Consider the following 20,853-nt stretch of genomic DNA (forward strand, 5'->3'; position numbering starts at 1 on the left):
GTAAATACCCATTCTAACCATTTAAAATGCCTTCTTGGCTCAGCCTTCCTTGCCTAGAGCCAGCCTAGAGCAAAGTTATTTTTGTTAACTCCCTTTCTGTGTTTATTGTTAAGCAATCACCTTTACTGCCAGGAAAAAAAAAAAAAAGAAGGGGCTTACACAAACATTCAGGTATTGTCTTCCCACAATATTGGTCATAAAATCAACAAGATAGGGGAACAATGAAACCCAGCAACCACAGGGTGAGTCCAAACTGTGGAGAATTCAAGGAAGTACCATGTCTGAACCGTCCTGTCTGGGGCTAAGGGGAGGAAACCTCCCCTTCAGGAGGCTCGAGGACTTCTGGGTGCTCCCAAGGGCCCCACGGTGAAGCACAGCTTTCTAAGCGCAGTCATCCTGCTCACTGTCCCTGAGGCGGCTGCCTCTCACCTCTCCTCCCTCCTCCACACTTAGATCAAGGCCTCCTCCTGGGGACGGCCAGTTCCAAAATAGGTGATGTTAGCCAAAGCCAAAGGCAAACTAATGCCGATGACGGAGAGCCCAAGGTGCAGGCTTTGGTAGTCCTGGACACCATGCAAGAGGCAGTGAAAGCGGGATGGCCAGGCAGCCAGACCATGGCAGGAAGCAATTATGTTTATGTTTATGGCCGGGAAAGAACAGCCCCAAAGGCCTCGGAAACAAAGGGAGCTTCCTGCCTCTGTTCTGTCCTCTCATCCTGTCGTAAAAGGCAGGCTGAGCTCTTCAGCAAAGCACTGTGGGAGAATCACTGCTGCAGAGACCTGCCTCGCTTCTATGGCAGCAGATAAGCTGTCCCAGCTATTTGGAATAAGAAGAGAAGGAAGCAAGCACCCAAAAAGGAAAAAGTACTTAATGTAGATAGGACAGGATTATAACTCTCCAAGATGAGCTGAAGGAAAAGATGATGAAAGTAACAGAGTTTCCGAAAGAATGAGGAAAGCATCCCTAGGCTTTCTTGCTTGACAGTCAAGAAATCTGGCCTTCAGGGAGGTTCCCGGTGTGGGAAGGGGGGAGGTGATGGAAGGGGCGGGGCAGCCAGCCCTCTCTGGTGGGGTTGCGCATGCCCAGATTGCCTGGCTGCCAGTTCAGATTCTATCTGGACATCCTTAGGGTGAACATGCAGGCTCTTATGGACACATAAGCGTGGGCAAAACCTCCCAGCAGCAGGAACAGTCACTCAGTCAACATAGGAGAATGAGGATGTCAGAACAAGGAGGCTAGTTGGCTAGTTGTGCAGTTAAGAGACAACAATGGGCCCTAGCTGGTCTGGCTCAGTGAATAGAGCATCAGCCTGTGGACTGAAGCCCAGGTTCGAATCCATCAGGGCACATGCCTGGGTTGTGGGCTCGTTCCCCAGTAGGGGGCATGCAGGAGGCAGCCGATCAATGATTCTCTCTCATCGTTGATGTTTCTATCTCTCTCTCCCTTCTCCCTTCCTCTCTGAAATCAATAAAAATGTTTTTAAAAAATTTCTTTAAAAAAAAAGAGACAACAATGGTATTTGATGGAGCAGAGATGCAGATGGCTACAATGACTGCCCATAAGAATTAGACTCCAATACATGCTTCACACTCCTCAAACTGAGGAAGGGGATGTAGGCCCTTTACTAAGACTTTGATGCCAGGGGTTGCTTCATCCATGGTTGCCAGGGTGACCTTTAAATGTCAGTAAAATTTACCACTTTCCTTAGCTAAGCCACCTGGTACTACCTGAAGAATGGACTGAATTTAGTTCCACAAATGCTGTATAAAGGAGGCTGTTAACCTACTCTTAAACAAAAAGTTAAATAACCACATTTTCTTTGGAGCTGAGGCTTTCTGAAAGGCCAGGGAGGGGCATTATTATATATTCTCATTCTTCAAACACTTAACCCACACAAAGAGCAGAGTATGACAATGATACCATGACAATGACCATCACCAGACACTCCCACACATTTACATCCAGGAAACTTACCCTCTGTTGCATGGGATCACAAGTGTCTTTATTATCTCTAATCAGGGTCTCCTACAATGTGACCAGCACCGTTTTTGGCCAAATGGGTGTACCCCAAAACTCTCAGTGTTCCTCTCCAAATAGCCAATCCCCCTGCCTCTCAAAAAACTACATGGTCCAAGAGAAAACTCTGCTCAGAGTCAGGAAGAATTAGTTTCCATTAACTTGAGAGGCATTTGGGGTTAATGTGCAGACTCTGGAGGCAGTCTGCTGAGGTGAAACCTCAGGTCTGCCATGTAGTACCTTCATGACATTGGGGGAAGTTACTTAACCTCCCTGTGCCTCAGTTTTCTCACCTATAAAATGGGGATAAAAATAGTACCTACTCATAAGATTTTTGTAATGACCAAATGCATTATGATATGTCAAGAACTTAAAACAGTGCTTGGCATATAGTAAGGACAATATTAACATTATTATTACTACCTTTATTATTATATTCTGGGATATGTTCCAGACAACCTCTGTTTTCCAGACTTCTCTCAGATGAGATGATAACACCAAGAAAGTTTAAAGGCAAAATAAAAATCATTTTAAATGAAAGTAATTTGCGGTTGCTTTCATATCCAAGTTAAGAGCCTATGGTAAATTTTAAGTGGTCATGAATTCTTTGCAGCTATTCCATTAACAGGTGAAGCCTATTTTCAGCCCCCTCCCCTGTGGGCTGGACCTATGACATTCTTTGACCAATGGAATGGACAGTTTCTGCTCTTCTCTTCTTGCTGGACAGCTCTGTCAGGTGACGGAGCCTGAGCTAGCCTATTGGAGGATGAAAGCACAAATGACAGAGATGAGTTATCCCAACTGAGGTCTCCTAGGTCACCAGGCACCAGCTGCATACAACAGGGGAGAATGGCTAAGCCCAGCCCAAATTGCTGACCCACAGAATCATGAGCAAACAAAATGGTTGCTCTTTTAAGCCACTAAGTTTGGGTGGTTTATTATTATGCAACAAGAGAAAACTGCTACAGAGCCCTAAACAAATGAGGATTTCATATCAGTAGCATTTCAAATGCACTAGCACACCTATGAAACCAGGCTGCTTGTCTCTTTGCCAGCAGGTTCACCCACCCCCACATGGTGCTTCCAAGTTCCCATCTCACCCACCTGGTAGCCACCCAGTGAGGCCACCACTGTCAGCATATCAACTTGGGAAAAGCTAAGACTAATTGATGATCAAATCTGGGAGATGAAGGCAAGCTCTCTGTGCCAAGGTAGGTGCCAAATTGGGTCTTTGCGGGGGCAGCGGGGGCAGAGAGGTATGGGAACAACACATGCTTTTGTTCCTTTTAGTCTGTGATAACTTATAGGGCCAGACCTGGCAAGATTTGGCCTCCTTGGAAGTAGCTTTACACCATAGGTCTTAAATATTGCACAAAGGCCCAGCCAGTGTGGTTCAGTGGTTGAGCATCAATCTATGAACCAGGAGATCACAATTCGAATCCCAGTCAGGGCACATGCCTGGGTTGTGGGCTCAATCCCCAGTAGGGGACATGCAGGAGACAGCCAACCAATGATTCTCTCTCATCATTAATGTTTCTATCTCTTTCTCCCTCGCCCTTCCTCTCTGAAATCAATAAAAATATATGGGGTTTTTTTAAAACGTGTTTTGTTTTGTTTTAAAAGAGGTCACCAGTCTGATTCCCAGTCAGGGCACATGCCCAGGTTGGGGGGCACAATCCGCAGTAGAGGGCAGGCAGGAGGAAGTCGATCGATGATGTTTCTCTCTCATTGATGTCTCCCTCTCTCTCCCTCTCTCTCTCTGTCTCTCTCTCCCTTTCTCTCTCTCTAAAAGCAATAAACATATATTTTAAAAATATATATTGCACAATGAAGTGGGCAGATACCTTCAAGTGTGAGCAAACAAATTCAAAATCAGCATCACCAGGTGAGAATCAGGGGGAGCCAGTCAGAACCAAAAATGTAATCCGCATAGTCCAGACATGTGGCTCCGAGAATGCAGGAAGCCCCAAACACCTTCATTTTGTTCTGCTGTTCACAGCAAAAAAAAATGATACATTTTAAGCTTTGATTTTTCCCATGACCTAAGCAAAAAGAAAACCACACTACACATAGTACAGGGAAAAATACACCAAGTTCCGTAGACCAGTGTTCTTTCATCTGTAACGTGCAGGAAGAATCGGTAATCATCTTGGTAGGAAAATCACTTGAAATATGTTACGAGAGATTTTGGAGGCTTAAAATTCCATGTCTATTATAAACACAGTCACCACATCTACATGAAACAATTTTACTAATTTGATAGGTTGGGTCAGCCTTGGTGCTAAAGGTTCTTAGACCAAGACCAGTAGCCTCAGTCATGCATGTATTTGTTTGTTCACCTCATATATTTGGTGAGCACACACTTCGTACTGTCTATTCTGGAGGGAGGGGGTTTTGGGAGAAAGTTGGTGGGGTTGGGCAGAGAAGTGGGGATAGCAAGAATGATAGAAAAGTGGCTATGACACCTCCCGTTTGAAGAGTTTACAGGTCTGGTCATCTTGAAAAACTAAACTCCCTGCTTGAAGCAACTTAGAGTAAACCAGCCGAGTTCAACCAAAATTGCTGCATCAATTGGAACTGATCAGGGTATAAGTCAAGAGGGTTCAGAAAATTCCTGATTTCATGGAATTATAGAGCTGACTGGACATAAGTGGTCCATGGATGAAGATGCAAAACTGAAGTAATTTACCCAAGGACGTGCAGCTAATTTCAGTACAGAGCCACGTCTAGGTCTCCTGGGCTCCGGGCCAGTAAGACTCCTGCCCAACCCCATAGAGATCCTGCTCAAGATACAGGGTGTTTACACTGTGAGGGGACATAGACACCCCACAACTCCAAGTCAACTGTCAGTAGATAGAAATTGGCCATCCCATTCTGTGAGCAGGAGCTCTGCACTTGTCACAGGGGAGCAACTCAAAGATACAACTTCTTGTGGCGTCAACTTAAGGGCCCTCTAACCATAGACAGCAGTTAAAGTAGGCTTATGAAAGCAAAGGCACAAGAAAAGACTTGTTAAATTTAAAACTCAAAACATAAACAGACAGTAACTATGTGAACGAACTATACACAAGGGGAAAGGCAGAGCAAAGCGCGCAAACGTGTTCATGACTTACAGAGTTGGCATCTTTTCAAATTGGGCGCTTTTTAGTCTTCATTATTTTCTCTGTATTCTCTATAAGCCAAATACCCTTCCACAGTCTTGAACTATATATATATATATATATATATATTTGTTAATGTTTCACTACATCCATGCAGAAGAGACAAAATGCTAATGGTAGGTGGACAGAGGGCAAAGGGCATGTGAGTAGGGTGGATTACCAGCCATAAATATGTGCAAATGGGCCTAGGCTACAGCATGAGTGACCCCAAGCTGTGCTGTTCAGTCAGTTACTCCCCCATTTGCCGCTTTTTGCTGGGCTGTCTTACTTAGAGCAACTCACCTAATCTCTTTAAACCTCAGTTTCCTCGCCTGTACAAGGTAGATGTTTATAGGACCTTCCTCATAGGGATGCAATGCAGATTAGAAAGAATAATGCAAATAAAATGCTTAGTCTAGTGCCTGGCAGAAAATGGGAGCCAGTAAATGTTAGCTGTCATGATGGTGGTGACAGAGACGATAAATATTAGAGTTATTATTTTTTATTACCATTGCTATCATTATTATTATGACTATCATTAGGAGGATGCTGCTGTTCATGACACGGTGTTTAACACTATAACTAAGAAGCCATTAAGTTTCCTTGCTTTTGAAGATCACCCAATACTCTCCATATGCCTCATTGCTGGACCTTCACTTCTCTGATCTCCTTATACTTCGGGTTTATTAATAGCAGACTCGTAAGTTGAAGTAACAGCTCACACGCCTCCCAATATTCCCTGAGGGGTAACATTGATGATAACATACAGATTGCTACTTGTTTTCTTGGACCTAATTAGGGTAGTACAATATCATCTTTTTAAATAAAGCAAGGAGCAAAGAATCTTAGTAGACATCTACAGAATATGGCTTTGTACTTGAAACACATAATTAGCACTAATAAACACGATGCTAATAATCCAATCTTTAGACAAGAAACAGGAAGGTAAACATGGCCCAGGCCCCATCAGCTCACAATCTCAGACACCTTCCTTTGGAAGCGGCCTCCTTCACCCTTCAGATGCAAGGTGGGAGGTCTGTTTGCAAGCAGAGGGCCTCTGGGCTGGGCGCTGAGAGCCCACGCCAGGGAGATTACTCAGCAGACCAGGCTCAGGTCCCTGCAGCCTCAAAAAGACATTCCTTGGTTTCAGCAGCCTAACCTCAGAAAAACAGATCCCAGATTCAGTTTTCTCACTAGGAAAAAGGAGACATGCCTAACAACTGAACCTGATCAGCCTGTGTATGAAGCACCACACCTAAACCAAAAGGCCAAAACGAAGTAGAAAGCAGTCATCAGTAAAACACAACTTTAAAGGTGCCCGCATCGATGCCATGCCTCTTCTCTGTGAGAGTAACACGCTCATCCTATTTCGGATCAGGAGATGGTTTCTAATCCTTAACATTTAAATGTCCTCTAATCATGAACGCTCAATAATCAGTGCAGACACTTACTAAGCGAAGTTAGCAATGTATTTCACTTGACATAGACACTTTTGAGCATCACTTCCTACCTACTCCCCAGCTAGTCTCACCCCCATACCTGAGACAATTACTCTAGAAGGTTCTCTTCTAACTGACCAAATTAGAAAAGTCTGTGATCCACTGATCATCCCCTGAGCATGACTCTCTCCTTGGGTTCTCCAGAAATGGAAATAAAGCCAAGCCAGGCTTTGAAATGCCAGGACCGCAGGGAGCAGGGAAGGGTTAGAATGGGATAGAAAGCCTGGCACATTACCAAGGTGATGGACTAAAGACAGAGTCCCAAGACACCCAAGGGGACACGTGGGTCCCTGACAACCTACTCCAAAGCTTCCAAATGAAACGCTGAGGCTGTCTGTAATCACTTCAGTTCTTACCTTGAGAGAGAGCGTGGTGTCGGCCTCCAGCAGTGAAGAGGTCTGTGCCCAAAGGAAGTAGCCGCCAGTCTGCCAAGGATAAAAAGATAAGGTAAGAGCCAGTGCTGGCGATGAGTTGATTCCTGAACAGCTGGAATGCTTCCTCGCAAAAGGCAGGTGTCCAGATGTTTGAGGACTTTGCAGAGTTGAACAGCAGCAATGTAACCAATTGAACAATATCAAATGCATGAAATCCTCGGAATCAAGTCAGGAACTGCTGTTAAGAGAGAGAGTGAGCTAACGTTCTATTACCACGCACCTGGACCCTAACTAATTGGAAATGGTAATAATTGGTGAAATCATATACCTCATCACGTCCCTCCACAAAAATGGCTGATTAGCAAGGATCAGGCAGAACTCTGTATAACACTGACCTACATCAGGGTATGTTGGCAAGTCAACACATTCACACATTCAACACATCCACAACAATGCAGACTCTATGCTGTTGAACCAACCTGCTTTGGAAGGCAGCCCTACAAGCTGATGAAATAATGACAACATGAGACTTGAATCTGGATGAGGAGGTGAGAGGAAATTGGAAACTTTTTCTACATGCACTCAAATAAGCAAATGGAAAAAACAAATAACAATTATGCCCAAATTTTTTTAAATTGTATTATATATTTACACTGAGTGGCCAGATTATTATCACCACCTTATCAGTACAATGAAGTGAATTAGTTATGCAAATAATAATAATAATAAAACCGTGAGAGTATTTGCTTAGGAAGTTTTCAATATTCAATATTTTTGGAAGTGTCAATGAAGTACTGATGGGATGGTCATAATAATCTGGCCGGTCATAATAATCTGGCCACTCAGTGTATATCCCTGTGTTGGTTAATTTTTTAATTGATTTTTAGAGAGAGAAGAAGGGAGATGGAGAGAGAGAGAAACATCGATGTGAGAGTGAACCATCGATCTGCCTCTTGCATGTCCCCCACTGGGGATCCAGCCAGCAACCTAGGCATGTGTCTTGACCAGGAATTAAATGGGCAACCCTTCAGTGCACAGAGCAGCGCCCAACCAACTGAGCCACACCAACCAGGGCTGCGATGGTTAATTGTATGTGTTTATTCAACTTGGCTGGGCTATAGTACCCAGCTGTTTGGCAAACACATCTAGATATTGCTGTAAAGATATTTCTTAGATGTGATTAACTACTTTGAGTAAAGCAGATGACCCGCCATATTGTGGGTAGGTCTCATCAAATCAGCTAAAGTCTTAAGAGTAAAGACTGAGGTTCCTCTGAGTCTCCAGCCTGCTGGTCTGCCCTGCAAATTCCAAACCTGCCAGCCTCTACACTCATATGAGTCAATTCCTTAAAATAAACATCTCTCTCTCTCTCTCTCTCTCTCTCTCTCTCTCTCTCTCTCTCTCTCGTATGAGCATACATATACACCATCTAATGTCACTTACAATATATGTATACTACATAAAGAAGACAACATTTTAAAAAAGGACTACAAGAGTATGAGGAAAAGTTGGCCTACAGAAATGTATGTTATAAAGTAGTAAACTGTTACTTGACATGGTTATAAATTGGGCTCTGAGTATCCTAGTGGCCAAAGCAAAGAAGAAAATAGACACAAGATAATCACATTGACGTTTAGATGAAATACAATGTACATATTGCCTAGCTTTTTCTTATCATTGAGAAATTTCTCCCAAAGTGTCCCTTCCTTGGGTAAATCCTTAAAGTATCCTTTGTCACCCACATTGGGAGGTGTGTGTGTGGGGGGGGGGGGTGGTCAGTAATAATTAATAGTGCCTCTAAGTGTACACAGTAGGGAGTTTCCTATAAAGCTTCTTGTCGCTTCCCTCAGGGCCAGATACAAAGCCAAAATGGGGTCCAAGCACACAGCAGTTGGCTGGATCCAGGGATAAAAAGGAAAATCTCTAGAAGAACAATGAACTCCATATCCTATGAGATATTTCCCATAAATATGATCATTTCTCCCAACAAAAAGCTGGGTGGGAATCAGGCTACAGCTGCCTGAGACTTTGGTCTCTGCCACAGCCTGGAGTGAAGGTTTTCTCTGCTGCTGACTCGGGGCAGATCACAGAAAGACTGCCCTCAGGAGGTTTATAAGCTCAGGTTTAAACTTATGTTTGCATGTAGAAGTCATATACCCTTCCTGCTTTGGAATCAATTTTTTTTAAATGTTTTCATATGGCATAACATAAAATTCTCCATTTAACATTTTAAGAGTACAGTTAAGTGGCATTAGGCACATTCACAATGTTTTGCAACTATAACCAATATCCGTTTCCAGAAATTTTTCATCCTCTCAAACAGAATCTCTGTATCCATTAAACAGTAAGTCCCCATCACCCCTTTCCCTCAGCCCCTGATAACCACTATTCTACTTTCTATCTCTATGACTTTGCCTATTTGAGGGACCTCATATAAATGGAACCACATATTTGTCCTTTTGTGCCGGGGTCCAACCCCAGCGGGTCCAGGGGTCCCCAAAGGTGTGGACGGAGTTAGTGAAGAAGGAATGACACGGAGAGGGCGTTCAGATGATCATCATAGCAAGGTTCTCTAGCCACGTTCTGGTCAGGATCTCCAGTGAGGTTCTGGTTAGGATCTCCAGCCAGGTTCTGTAGCCATGTTCCCTTGCTAGGTTCTCCAGGTTCTCCAGCCAGGTTCTGTAGCAATGTTCCCTTGCTAGGTTCTTCAGCCAGGTTCTATCCAGGTTCTCCAGCCAGGTTCTGTCCAGGTTCTCCAGCCAGGTTCAGTCACCAGGTTCTAGTCAGGTTCTCTTGCCAATTTCTGTAGTCAGGTTCAGTCCAGGATCTTTCGCCATGTTCTCTTGCTAGGTTCTGTCTCTAGGTTCTGAGGCCAGTTTCTGTCCAGGATCTTTTGCCATGTTCTCTCCAGCGAAGTTCTTCTGTCTCTAGAGAATGTTCTGTGTAGGTTCTGTGCCTAGGTTCTGTCTCTCTTGGTTCTGTCTTCTAAGTTCTGTGTTCTAAGTTCTGTGTTCTAAGTTCTGTGTTCTAAGTTCTGAGTCTTGCTGTCTTGTTGCATCTGTATTTATACCAGTTGATTCAATCCTATCAATCTCTATTACAAAGGTTAGGGCTTTTCTTATCTTCATTCCAGGGAGTAAAGATTATGTAGCTTAAGCACGATTGTTCGTAGTTAAAGTGATTAATTACCCGCCTGGCACTTAGTTAAGAGGTTTTATTCCCTCCCTAACTTCAGGGGAAAATCCCTACCTGGGGAAACAACCTTTCTCAGAGAGGAGACCTTGGTTAAAACACATAGTGCCAAGAAGGTGAGCAAACATATTAAGAACAATATGCCATATATGCCAGGTCCCTTGAAACAGCAAGGATGGACCGGCTCCCGGCACTTTTGGGTCATTTCACTAAGCATAATGTTTTCAAGGTTCATCTATATTTTATCATGTATCAGAATTCCATTCCTTCCTATGTCTGAATAATATTCCATTGCAAATATATACCACATTTTCTTTATCCAGGAATCAATTTTTATCTAACTACTTTAACAATCATCAAATACTTACAATGTGAAAACTTTTTTTTGTTTTCCATATTAACTGTATTCTAAGAACTGTGTATAACAGGCAGAAGAACTACTCCATAAGGAACCAATTAATCATATGAATCCTAGATTCAGAATCAGTAGCAGCAGCAAGAAAACTAAAGCCTATTAAATGGGTTTTCTTCCCTGAGGGTTAGGTAAATCTGCCCCACAATCTTAATTAATGTTCTTCACAGTTAAAGCTGAAGTGAGATAAGAATATCCCCACTATGTGGAATTCTTCATGTCACGGTGTCTAAAGCTTAAGTGCCATCTTGGCCACCAACCCGGTGAGGATAAGCTTATATAAATACAGCTGATGTCAAGAAGTCAGAGAAACTACTATGAAGTACTGCAGATAAAATACCTGAACAAAGTCAACTAGAAAAGCATGTCTCCCCCAACCTGCTTGCCATCCATAAGCTTCTGCTTTCTTGGGCAAATAAATAAGGTAAATAAATAAATAAATAAATAAATAAATAAATAAATAAATAAATAAATAAGGTAACCAGCCTTCTAGGTGGAAACATGGGTCTTAAGACAGCTTATCTCGACCAAAACAACTGAATAGTTGAAAGAGAAAGCAAGAAGCTGCACTCCACTCTGTTTTTCATCTTCAGAGTGTATAGAAGAGCAGATGGCACAGAGGGGAGATGCCACTGTGCACTCAGATGCACAAGAGGGGCCCAGTGTGAGTCATCAGAAGATGTCCCCAGGAAGGTGATGAAAATAGTCATTTTTGAGCACTGGCAAGGGAACTACAAGCAAAATTATGAGCAATAGAGAACTCAGGCCAGTTTGTTCAGCATTAACTTCTCAGCTGGGAGGACTTTGCAGTCACCCAGACTGTCAGCACATGGATGAGCTGAAGTTTATTCGCTAGTTTGGTGCTCAGCTAGCCAGGAACATGTCATCTAAACAGCAAAAGATCTTTTAGAGAAGTATAGAGAATTTAGTCTTGAGTTCCTTCTGTATGTTTTTTTAAGACTGATTTCAAGAGCAAAAGATTGTTGTTGTTTTAGATAAAAACAAAATGAACACTATTAAGACTACTATCTTTTCAGTAGCTAGTTAAGGAATCCATTGCTCTAAAACAGGAGACATTTCCATGGGTTGTAGAAATTGGCCCCAACAGACTGAAACTAGGATGCTAATACAAAGGATCTCAAATTAGCCTAAACAGGAAACCCCCTAACAAGAAGGTACTGAGTTCTTTGTCCCAAGTAATTATTCAACCCTTCTTCTCAGGGCATCAGTCTTACACACTCTAGAAGTGGATAAGGGGCACAACTTGAGCACTAAAACTTTATCTATGACAATCATCATGACCCTCCAAGTTGTGTTACATTCATTCAAGCCTTTCTGATGCACACACACACATGCTCAAGAACAGTTCTCATGGCCTGGATCCATTCTCAAAGATAAGAACCTCAACAAGGCAATCAGCGTTCAAGAGTAGTTATAAAATTAAACTTGAACTTGGTAGAATGCCAATTCCCTTTTGCATGGGCTCAATCGTCCTTCTCATTTCAAAAGTCATTAAGTTGAAGTCCTAACCTACAGGAACTCAGAATGTGCCTAGATTTAGATATAAAGTCTTTATAGAGGTGATTACATTAAAAGTTGGTCCTTTGAATAGACTCTAATCCAAGGTGACTGCTGTCCCTCTGTGAGAATATTTGGACACAGACATGTACAGAAGAAACACCATGTGAAGACACAGGGAGAGAACAGCCACCTGAAAACCAAGGAGAGATGCCTCAGAAGAAGCCACCCCTTCCGCATCCTGACCTCAGGCTTCCAGCCTCCAGAGCTGTGAGAAGAGAACTTTCTGTTGTTTAACCACCTAGTCTGTGGTGTTGTTATGGCAGCCCTGAATAAGCAATACCCTCCCCCTTTTCTCTCTCCTCAGAACACCAGATTCCCAGGAAGGAGTCTATAAGGTTGCAGGGATACTCTGTTGCCCACCACTCTCCAGGGTCTTACTGTCATTAATCTTCTTATCCCCAACAGGGTAATCTATAAATCCAAAGAAAGTGATGAGTAGAAACACCTCAGAAATACCCTGAAGACCCCCTACTCCAAAACATGAACCACTGTCCCAAGGGCCCTGCCTCCACATGATAGGAACTTTCCCAGCCTTTCTCAAATGCTCTGTGCTGACTAGAAGCCACCCTGCTAACAGCATCTTCGGGATACTGTTCCCAGAAATTTTGTCCTCATTTCTCATGCCTCCATACCCAGGGCTGGCTCAGATGCCTTGGCTTAACCAACCTCAGTTCCTTCTCTTCCTAAAAAGAAGAGTTACAAGCCAAAGTGTCTTACATGTTATTGAAGCGAGTCTGGAGCAAGAGATTAATACAGACAAAAGGACTCCCAGTTGCTTTGAGACTTGAGTCACAAAGAATTACTTTCTCCTTCACTGGAAAAGTTCATACATGAGAGCTGACTGATGTCCTCTGTTAGTGCTGAGAGCCACAAACACCGTAGTTTAATTCCGTACTCTCCATAGGTAATGTTTGTCCTACAACACAGGTGGGTATTAGGTCTGGCTCCAGATGCTAGGACTTGGATGGACTACGCTGGATTTGGAGGGGGGTCATAACAAGATGGGCTGTTGGAGGTAAGTCACAAGGGACAGTGGGGACACAAGGGATCACCCAGCCCATCCTAGTGTCCCAACTCCATTAGTGTCCTCAAGCTCTGAGTCTAGCTCACGTCACCTCCCCAAAGCCAACACAAGCTCGGCATAGCTTTGCCTAGAAGCATCCAGAAACAAATGTAAAACCTCCTATTATTAGAAGTAATGCCCTCAAATACTCTTGGGGTCAGCAAACAAGGCCCCTGGGTCCTCTCTAGGCTGCAGTGAAGGGCTGAAGGGCTGGGGTTCTTGTCCAGGGCACATTCCAGCAGCAGGGGACCACTAACACCCACACTAACACTCAGGCCTGCCAAATCCCAGCCCACAGAAGAGAGAGGGAAGACTGATGCAATTAGGCAAATGAGAACTTGTCAAACCATTTAGATAACACAGTACTTGGATTTATTCCCTTCCTATTACTGGAGGGTCATTGTGCTTCCACCCCTGCTGATTCTGAGGGTTGCACAGCATTTTCCTAGCCAGGAAGCAAGAGAAAAAAAAGGGGGGGTGGCTAATTTCTCAGCCTACAAATTCCAGGGTTCTGTGGTTAAATCAGCACGCATCATTCATCAAGCCAAGGGTAATTTGACTTTCAGAATCAAGGGATACACTCTATGGAGTGACTTTGCCACAGAATCTGAAACTCAGTGACGAATTTTGAAACAATTCAAGTATCCAATTAATAAAATTTAAAAAATGAGAATTCCTTATTCAATTCAATCTTTCTTACACCTCTAAACGACTGATTACATATTAGCCTTGCTAATGGTTCTGTTTCAATTACTGAGCTGTGAGCATCTCAAGAGTCCATGTGGAATATTATTCTTATATCCCCTTCCATGCCCAGCATAGTGTGGAACACAAAACAGAAACTCAGTAAAGGCTCAGTTACTAATTGCTTCTTGCTTTTGAAATATTCTTCCCTGTAGGGAAGCAAATCCACTCTACCTGCCTCATTTAATCAACAAAACAACTACTTCCTCCCCCTGGCCCTCACCCCCTCACCAAACTAAATCAGCAACAGGCTCTTCACAATGAATGACCATGGTGAGCCCAGTGCATCATACAGAATAACAAAGTTACAGATGGAGCTTCGAGGTTGATAAATTCTTGTCCTCTGTTTTAAAATCTGAGCATATCTGTGTGTTTCCTAGGACTGCCTTCACAAATTACCACAAAGTTAGTGGCTTAAAACAATAATTTATTCTTTCACAGTTCTGAGGGCCAGAAGTCCCAAACTTCTCAGAGGGACAATCTGCCCTATGTCTGTCTCCTGCTAGTTTCTGGTGCGTCCAATTTCTTGGCTTGTAGCTACACAGGTCCAGTCTTAGGCCTCTGTCTTCACATGCTCTTCTTGTGTATCTGAATCAAATATCTGTCTCCTTTCTCATATAAGGACTCTAGTCATTAGACCTAGGGCCCACCCTCAAATCCGAGATGAGCTCAACCTGAGATCCTTAACTTAATTACATCTGCAAAGACCCTATTTCCAAATCAGGTCACATTTACAGATACTTGGGGTTGAGATTGAGCTATATCTATCCTAGGGGATACTATTCAATCCACTATAATATCCCAAAACCAGAACCTATCATTTTTATCACAAGCCCTCTCCTTTTCCCAATGCTCTTCTTCATATTACTAGACCCATTTCCCAGTGAGGGCCCAGGCTGAACTGTCATCTCTAAGGGCTCCCACCCCCATGCCCCCCAATTCCAATCAGCTCCATAATCCACAGTAATGAAGTTGAATCAAATCTACTCAACAGCATTGCCTATGCCTGTCTCCTCTCTTCCATGCCTGCTGCCCAACCACCCTGGTCCAGCTTGGATCACCTGTCCGAGACCAGATCATGACTTCTTCTTACCTGTTCTCCCAGCTTCCTTTTATGACCATCCTACCTGTTGCTGTCTTAATAGCGCCTGACCATGCCACAACCTTGTACACAAACTTGCAGTGGTCTCTAACCAAATAAAGCCCAATCATTTTATAGCCCAGCATCTGGGTCTACTAGACTGAGTCCCAAACCCTCTCCCAGACTTATTTTCCACTGCTCCCCTCCATGTGGTCCAGGGTTTGGTCAAAGTAAATTACTTACTGTTCTTAAATTAGCTCCTCAAAGGCCTCCAAGACTTTGCAGTCCCTCTGCCTGGGATTTATTTATTAATTCAACAGCCTTTTACCTTGACTATGTCTCCTTGTCAATATCTCACCCAAAATAGCTCAAATCAAAGACAACTCATCCATAAGTCTTTGTCCAGTTTCACCACATCATATTCCTCTTTCTTTTAAAATTTAATAGCCTGACAGACAGATAAGACATTCTTCTTCTCTCCTCCCCTTAATGACTTGAGCACTTGTCGTCAACCTCATGACAGAATCTGGACAGAATCCTGCTTTACTCATGTGCATCCCCCATAATCTAGCACAGTGCCTCCACATAACATGTGCTTAGAAATATCTGATTGGTAAAATATATGTCAAGTAAGTGAAAAATACAGTCCTTGCCTGCACATAGCTTACATTTAAGGATGAAATGAGCACAAAAGTGAATAAGAAGTATAAGTGGAGATCTATGGAAAGTGCAGAAGAGGAAGCTTTTGGGGTTTTTTTGTTTGTTTGTTTTAATTTTTATTGATTGATTTTAAGAGAGAGGGAGTGGTGGATCTATTGCTCCACCCCCATTTATGCATTCATTGGTTGCTTTCCTGCACTTGCCATGACTATTGAACCCACAACCCTGGCGCATCAGGACAACTTTCCAACCAAAGAGCCACCCACCCAGGGGAAGGAAGCTTTTGAAAGGGGTGGAAGTTTCCTAGAGAAGGTAAAACATAACATAGATCTTGAGAGATAAACAATATTTTGATGAGGAAAAGATGGGAAGGGGGTCAGGGAAGAGAATAAAATACAGAAGAAATAGTATCTGCAAGACACAGAGCCAAGTAAAAGCAAATGGCATTTCTCAGGTTCCACGAAGAGCAGAGATTTCTGTACCACTGACTGAGTGAATGGCGAGTAATAGAAGGCAAAGCCAAAAAGGCAGGATAGCGTCTTCTATGCTATGCCAAGGAATTTAAACATATATTTTTATTAATTTCAGAGAGGGATGGGGGGGAGAGAGAGAGAGAGTCATCAACGATGAGAGATAATCATTGATCAGCTGCCTCCTGCACAACTCCTACTGGGGATCAAGCTGCAACCGAGGCATGTGCCCTGACAGGGAATCAAACCGGGACCTGCTGGTTCGCAGGTCGACATTCAAGCACTAAGCCATGCCAATTGGACACTAAGCCAAGGAATTTAAAATTGACTCTGTAGGAGATAGGCAGGCTTTCAAACAGGTGTGATGTGGTCACATCTGCATTTTCTGATGACCACTTCCATGGTATTACAGAACCTAAACCTGGATTAGCATCAGAATCATCTGGAGAGATTCAAACTTGCTTAATATGGAAAGAAAAGCACAAATAATAACAGAACAATTCTCCTCTCCATTCATAATAAAATTATGTTGATGTTTTGCCATTTTGGCTTAAGAAGATTTAAGAGAAATAAACTATACCTTCCCTTGACCTCCCCTTTGTTCCCTTCCCCAAAATAATATCATTTTGGTGAGTATCCTTACAACTCATGATTCTACAAAGAAAGAAATATGTAGGTATGTTATGCATTACTACTTTAATTAAAATTATATAAATGTTACACTCAGTAAATATTGTTCTAAATTTGCTTTACTCACTGTGAAGCATTTTTAAAAGCTCAGATTCCTGCATCCCACCCAGATGTAATTAATCACAATCACTGAGTAGAGGTGTTTAGAAAGATGCGCTTTTTAAAAATCCCATTTCATTTTGATGTCACTAGATCTACATTTGGGAGTCATTGGTGTGGAAGATGAACTGAAGTGAAGAAAAAGCAGAGGTAGGAAGAGCAGTGAGGATGTTTTGAGATAATTCAAGCAAGAGGTGGTAAGGTCCTAAGCGAGGGTAGTAGTAATAGAAATTAATGATGGGGGACAGAGTCTGAGGCCCTGTGAGGATAAAAGCAATAGGGCTTTGTAACTACAGTAATTAGATTCTGGGGTGAAAAAAAGTGGTAGCTAAGAAATGGCCCTAAGAATGGTCACTTGAGTGAACTGGAGGACAGCTACACCATTAACAAAAATGGAAGGCACAGGAGGAAGAACAGGCTGTGAGACAGAAAACTGATTTGGTCTTAGACATGTGATTTTGAGGTTTCAGCAGGACCTCTGTGTAAGTCTCCCCAACTGGCATTTACATGTGCTGGACTAGATCAAGGGAGGAGATCCAGACTCACCGTACAAATCCAGGATTCCCTACTTAAAGGAACAGCTGTGCACATGGAAATGGATATGTCTGTTTCAGAAGAGAGAGAAGAGGGCTTAGGGAAGGTCTTTGGGGATCATACGTGTAGGAAGAGAAGATGAAGAATGCAGGCTCAGGAGTGGCCAGAAGTAGAAGGGCCACTTTGATCAGGAAGCCACTGGAGGGATCAGGGGTCAGGAATCCGCAGTGACCAGAGTGTGATACTGAAGAGAAGGACCAAAAGACATCATTAAATTGGAGAATCAGTGACCTTTCAAAGAATATCAGCAATCATGGAGGCAGAAGTCAGACGGTGACATCGGTTAAAAATACCAGATGCAGCAACATTAAGCTACTCGTTAGTGTTGAAACGTGAGGTAAAAAAGAATGGTTACAAAATAGTCACAGGGATGCAAAGTACAGCATAGGGAATATAGTCAATAATATTGTAATGACTACGTATGGTGTCAGAGACATATCAGGTGGGACATTCTGTAAGTTATATCAAAGTGTAACCACTCTGCTGTACACCTGACACTAATATAGTATTGAATGTCAACTGTAGTAGGAAAAACATGAAAAGAATGGTTGGGGGATAATTATTTTGGCTTTAGAACAGAAGGGCTGAAAAGATAAGAAAATAAAAATAGACGAATTAAGATCCTGAAGAAATAAGAGGGAATCGGTGAAGAAACGGGAAGATTTTCTGTTAAAAACGGCAGACCAACAACACATTACTGCCTGGCTCCCTACTAAAACGACTGCTAAGACTATTGAATAGCTACAACTAGGAAATAGTAAAACTATTACATTTTTCTTTAATAAGATAAAGAGGGTTAGAAGAAAATAACAGAGAGGAGAGATTTTGGAGAATATAAAGCAGAAAAACAATGGTAACTTAGCTCATGATATCCTTTGCCTTACCAACAGCTTGCAAAGTAGGATCCCAACAAGAGCAAACTAACTTGTTCTGTAGAATCCTTAGGGGCTGAGCACCAGAAAGCTCCAGGACGCAAGAGGGCAGGGGAGAATGTTGAAAGCAGAGAGATTACTTAAAGCAGACAGAGCAATTTAGACCCAGAGCTTCTCAACCCAGTGTAGTAAAGCATCTAACCCTAAAGAAGATGAGGGCTTCATCCCCTGGAAAATTTTCACAAGAGGATTCACTGGATTCAAAGGTATCAGACAGTAGGCCAGGGGGATGAAGTGTAGGACTAAACACTGATGGACTAGCGATAATCTGCTTACTGAACTGCCTGTTCCCAGAACAGCTGCACTCAGCTACAGAACCACGTAACTTCCTCCTCCTCCATCATCCTTCACACCCGCCTCCCGCCTCCCTCCAGGAGACTGGACAATCCTCCAGAAAAACTAAGTGCCCCAGAGAAATGCCCGTATTTGCTCACCATCCATCACCTACAGAAAAGCCCCACCTGCTCGCACTTAACTTACAGCTGAGCTCAGCCAAGAATCAGGCTCCCACACAGGAGCGTGGAGCCAAACCACACAGATGAATCCAAGGAACTCAGAGACTATAGGAAGCTAAGACTTTATGGCAATCTAGAGGCTCGCTACAATGGCCCACAGAGATATTTAATTTGGCCAGCACAGTTATTTTAAAAATAAAAAAATTCACATAATAATCTGTACTTTTAACTTGTCTTGAAAAACCAAGTCATCTGGCAAGTCCAGACACGTGTGGGAACCACATGTCTGGAGCCAAGAGCAGGAGCAAGAAAGAAACAGGCCCCTTTGTGTGTGAGCCTGAGGAAAGGGCTCAGAGCTATCAGTGGGTTCACAAAAGGGCCCATGACCCAAAGAGAGGTTAAGAGCCTTGAAACAGCCACTCTTTCTTCCTGTCCCAACAGTTTATCATCCTCTAAGTGTTTTGCCCTCTGCACCTCCCACATCTGTCGTTTGGCCAAGATCCGAATTTCACTCCTTTAATCTCTGTTCAGTCTCTCCCTCCGGCCTTTAATCACCTTTATGACTCTTTTCTTAAGTCTTCCAATTTGTCCAAACCCAGCTGTGAATTTCTCTGGGAAGATGTAACACACTTTGCTTAGGATTACTAAGCAACCATGCACCTAAAAGCTTTCAGAAGGAGTACCCAAGATTTGACATGTTACATCAACTTCTCCCATGCAGCTGCCCAGGTCAGAAGGGAAGAATGCAGAACACTGCAGGGAATGGGAGGAACTGGAGTCGTGCATAGATATTCCCTGTTATTTCTTGTGCATTGAAACTATACAGATCAATGGGTCGAGGGAGGTCTGCTCTTGCAGCCACCTGAAATATCCTGGAGAAAAGAGGAAGAATCAAAACTACCCACAGCTCAGAACATGTGACTACTACCATCTTTGAGTTGATTAGAAACACACACACACACACACACACACACGCTGGTTCTATGCATAAATTTGTAATTAGCCCAGCCTGCTCAGCCCAATCCCAAGGCTTCTTGCAGCACAGACAATCTGCTCTGACTGGAGGTAATCACAATATGTACATAAATTCCTGCCAAATCAGAATAAATTTAAATTCCCCTCAGAGCTCTGCCAGAGACAGAAAAGCCTGCCCTTTTCCGAGACACCTTCTCCTGGGCTAATGAGCTGGATACTTCTGTTTATCATGAGCCAAAGGTAACTTGGTAGTTGGATGGAAAAAGTTCTTTCTCAAATTGCTTCACCCACCGTAGGGTGTCCCCTTTGTAAACGGTTTTGTTTTGAATGTGCAGTTTGGCCACACATCTCTCCCCGAGCTCCCAGAAGCCGCTTGGCAGTACTGGGGCCTTGGGCACAGGAAGGTCTGGGGGAAACACTGAGAACCTGGGGCAGAGTCCTGGCCCAGGACTGCATGGGAGAAGCCCTCCACCTGACCATCTTCCAGCATCGCCATTTGTGGGATGGTACCTCAGGAGGAACCTGTATGCTAGACTCAGTTCTAGAACTTCCCATGTGGGCAACTCAAGTTTCTTGCCCTACCCAACCATGTTGTCAGGAAACCTTAAGAGGTAATCTAGAAAAATTTCAAAAGCTCTGCAGCGTTTGGAAAATGTCCCCCCGGCCAGCAGATGAGTAAGAGGGTCTCCCATGACCACCAGCCCCAAAGTCTCAAATGCCCATTTTTGCTACTTCAGGGAGTTTCCTGGAGTCACTTTTCCTGCACATTCCCTGGGGTCATTAACACTTGGGTTTCATGGGAATGGCTCCAGCGGCCAGAGTCCTGGCATGACAGTCTGAAGCTGAGAGGATCTTCACTATCTGGAGTCCTCATGC

The 20,853-nt window shown here is 43.3% G+C and overlaps 1 protein-coding gene across 2 annotated transcripts in view; it reads right to left on the bottom strand.

The window, feature by feature from the left end:
- LYPD6B (LY6/PLAUR domain containing 6B) overlaps positions 1-20,853 on the bottom strand; it is a 77,641-nt gene that overhangs the window by 44,595 nt on the left and 12,193 nt on the right. For both annotated transcript variants that reach the window (XM_036320372.1, XM_036320373.1), the window contains one exon: positions 7,012-7,080. In XM_036320372.1, coding sequence (XP_036176265.1) covers positions 7,012-7,080 — 69 coding nt within the window. Of the gene's footprint in view, positions 1-7,011; positions 7,081-20,853 lie in introns of those variants that run through there.

Source organism: Myotis myotis, unplaced genomic scaffold, assembly GCF_014108235.1.
Source record: "Myotis myotis isolate mMyoMyo1 unplaced genomic scaffold, mMyoMyo1.p scaffold_m19_p_8, whole genome shotgun sequence".
NCBI lineage: Eukaryota > Metazoa > Chordata > Mammalia > Chiroptera > Vespertilionidae > Myotis > Myotis myotis.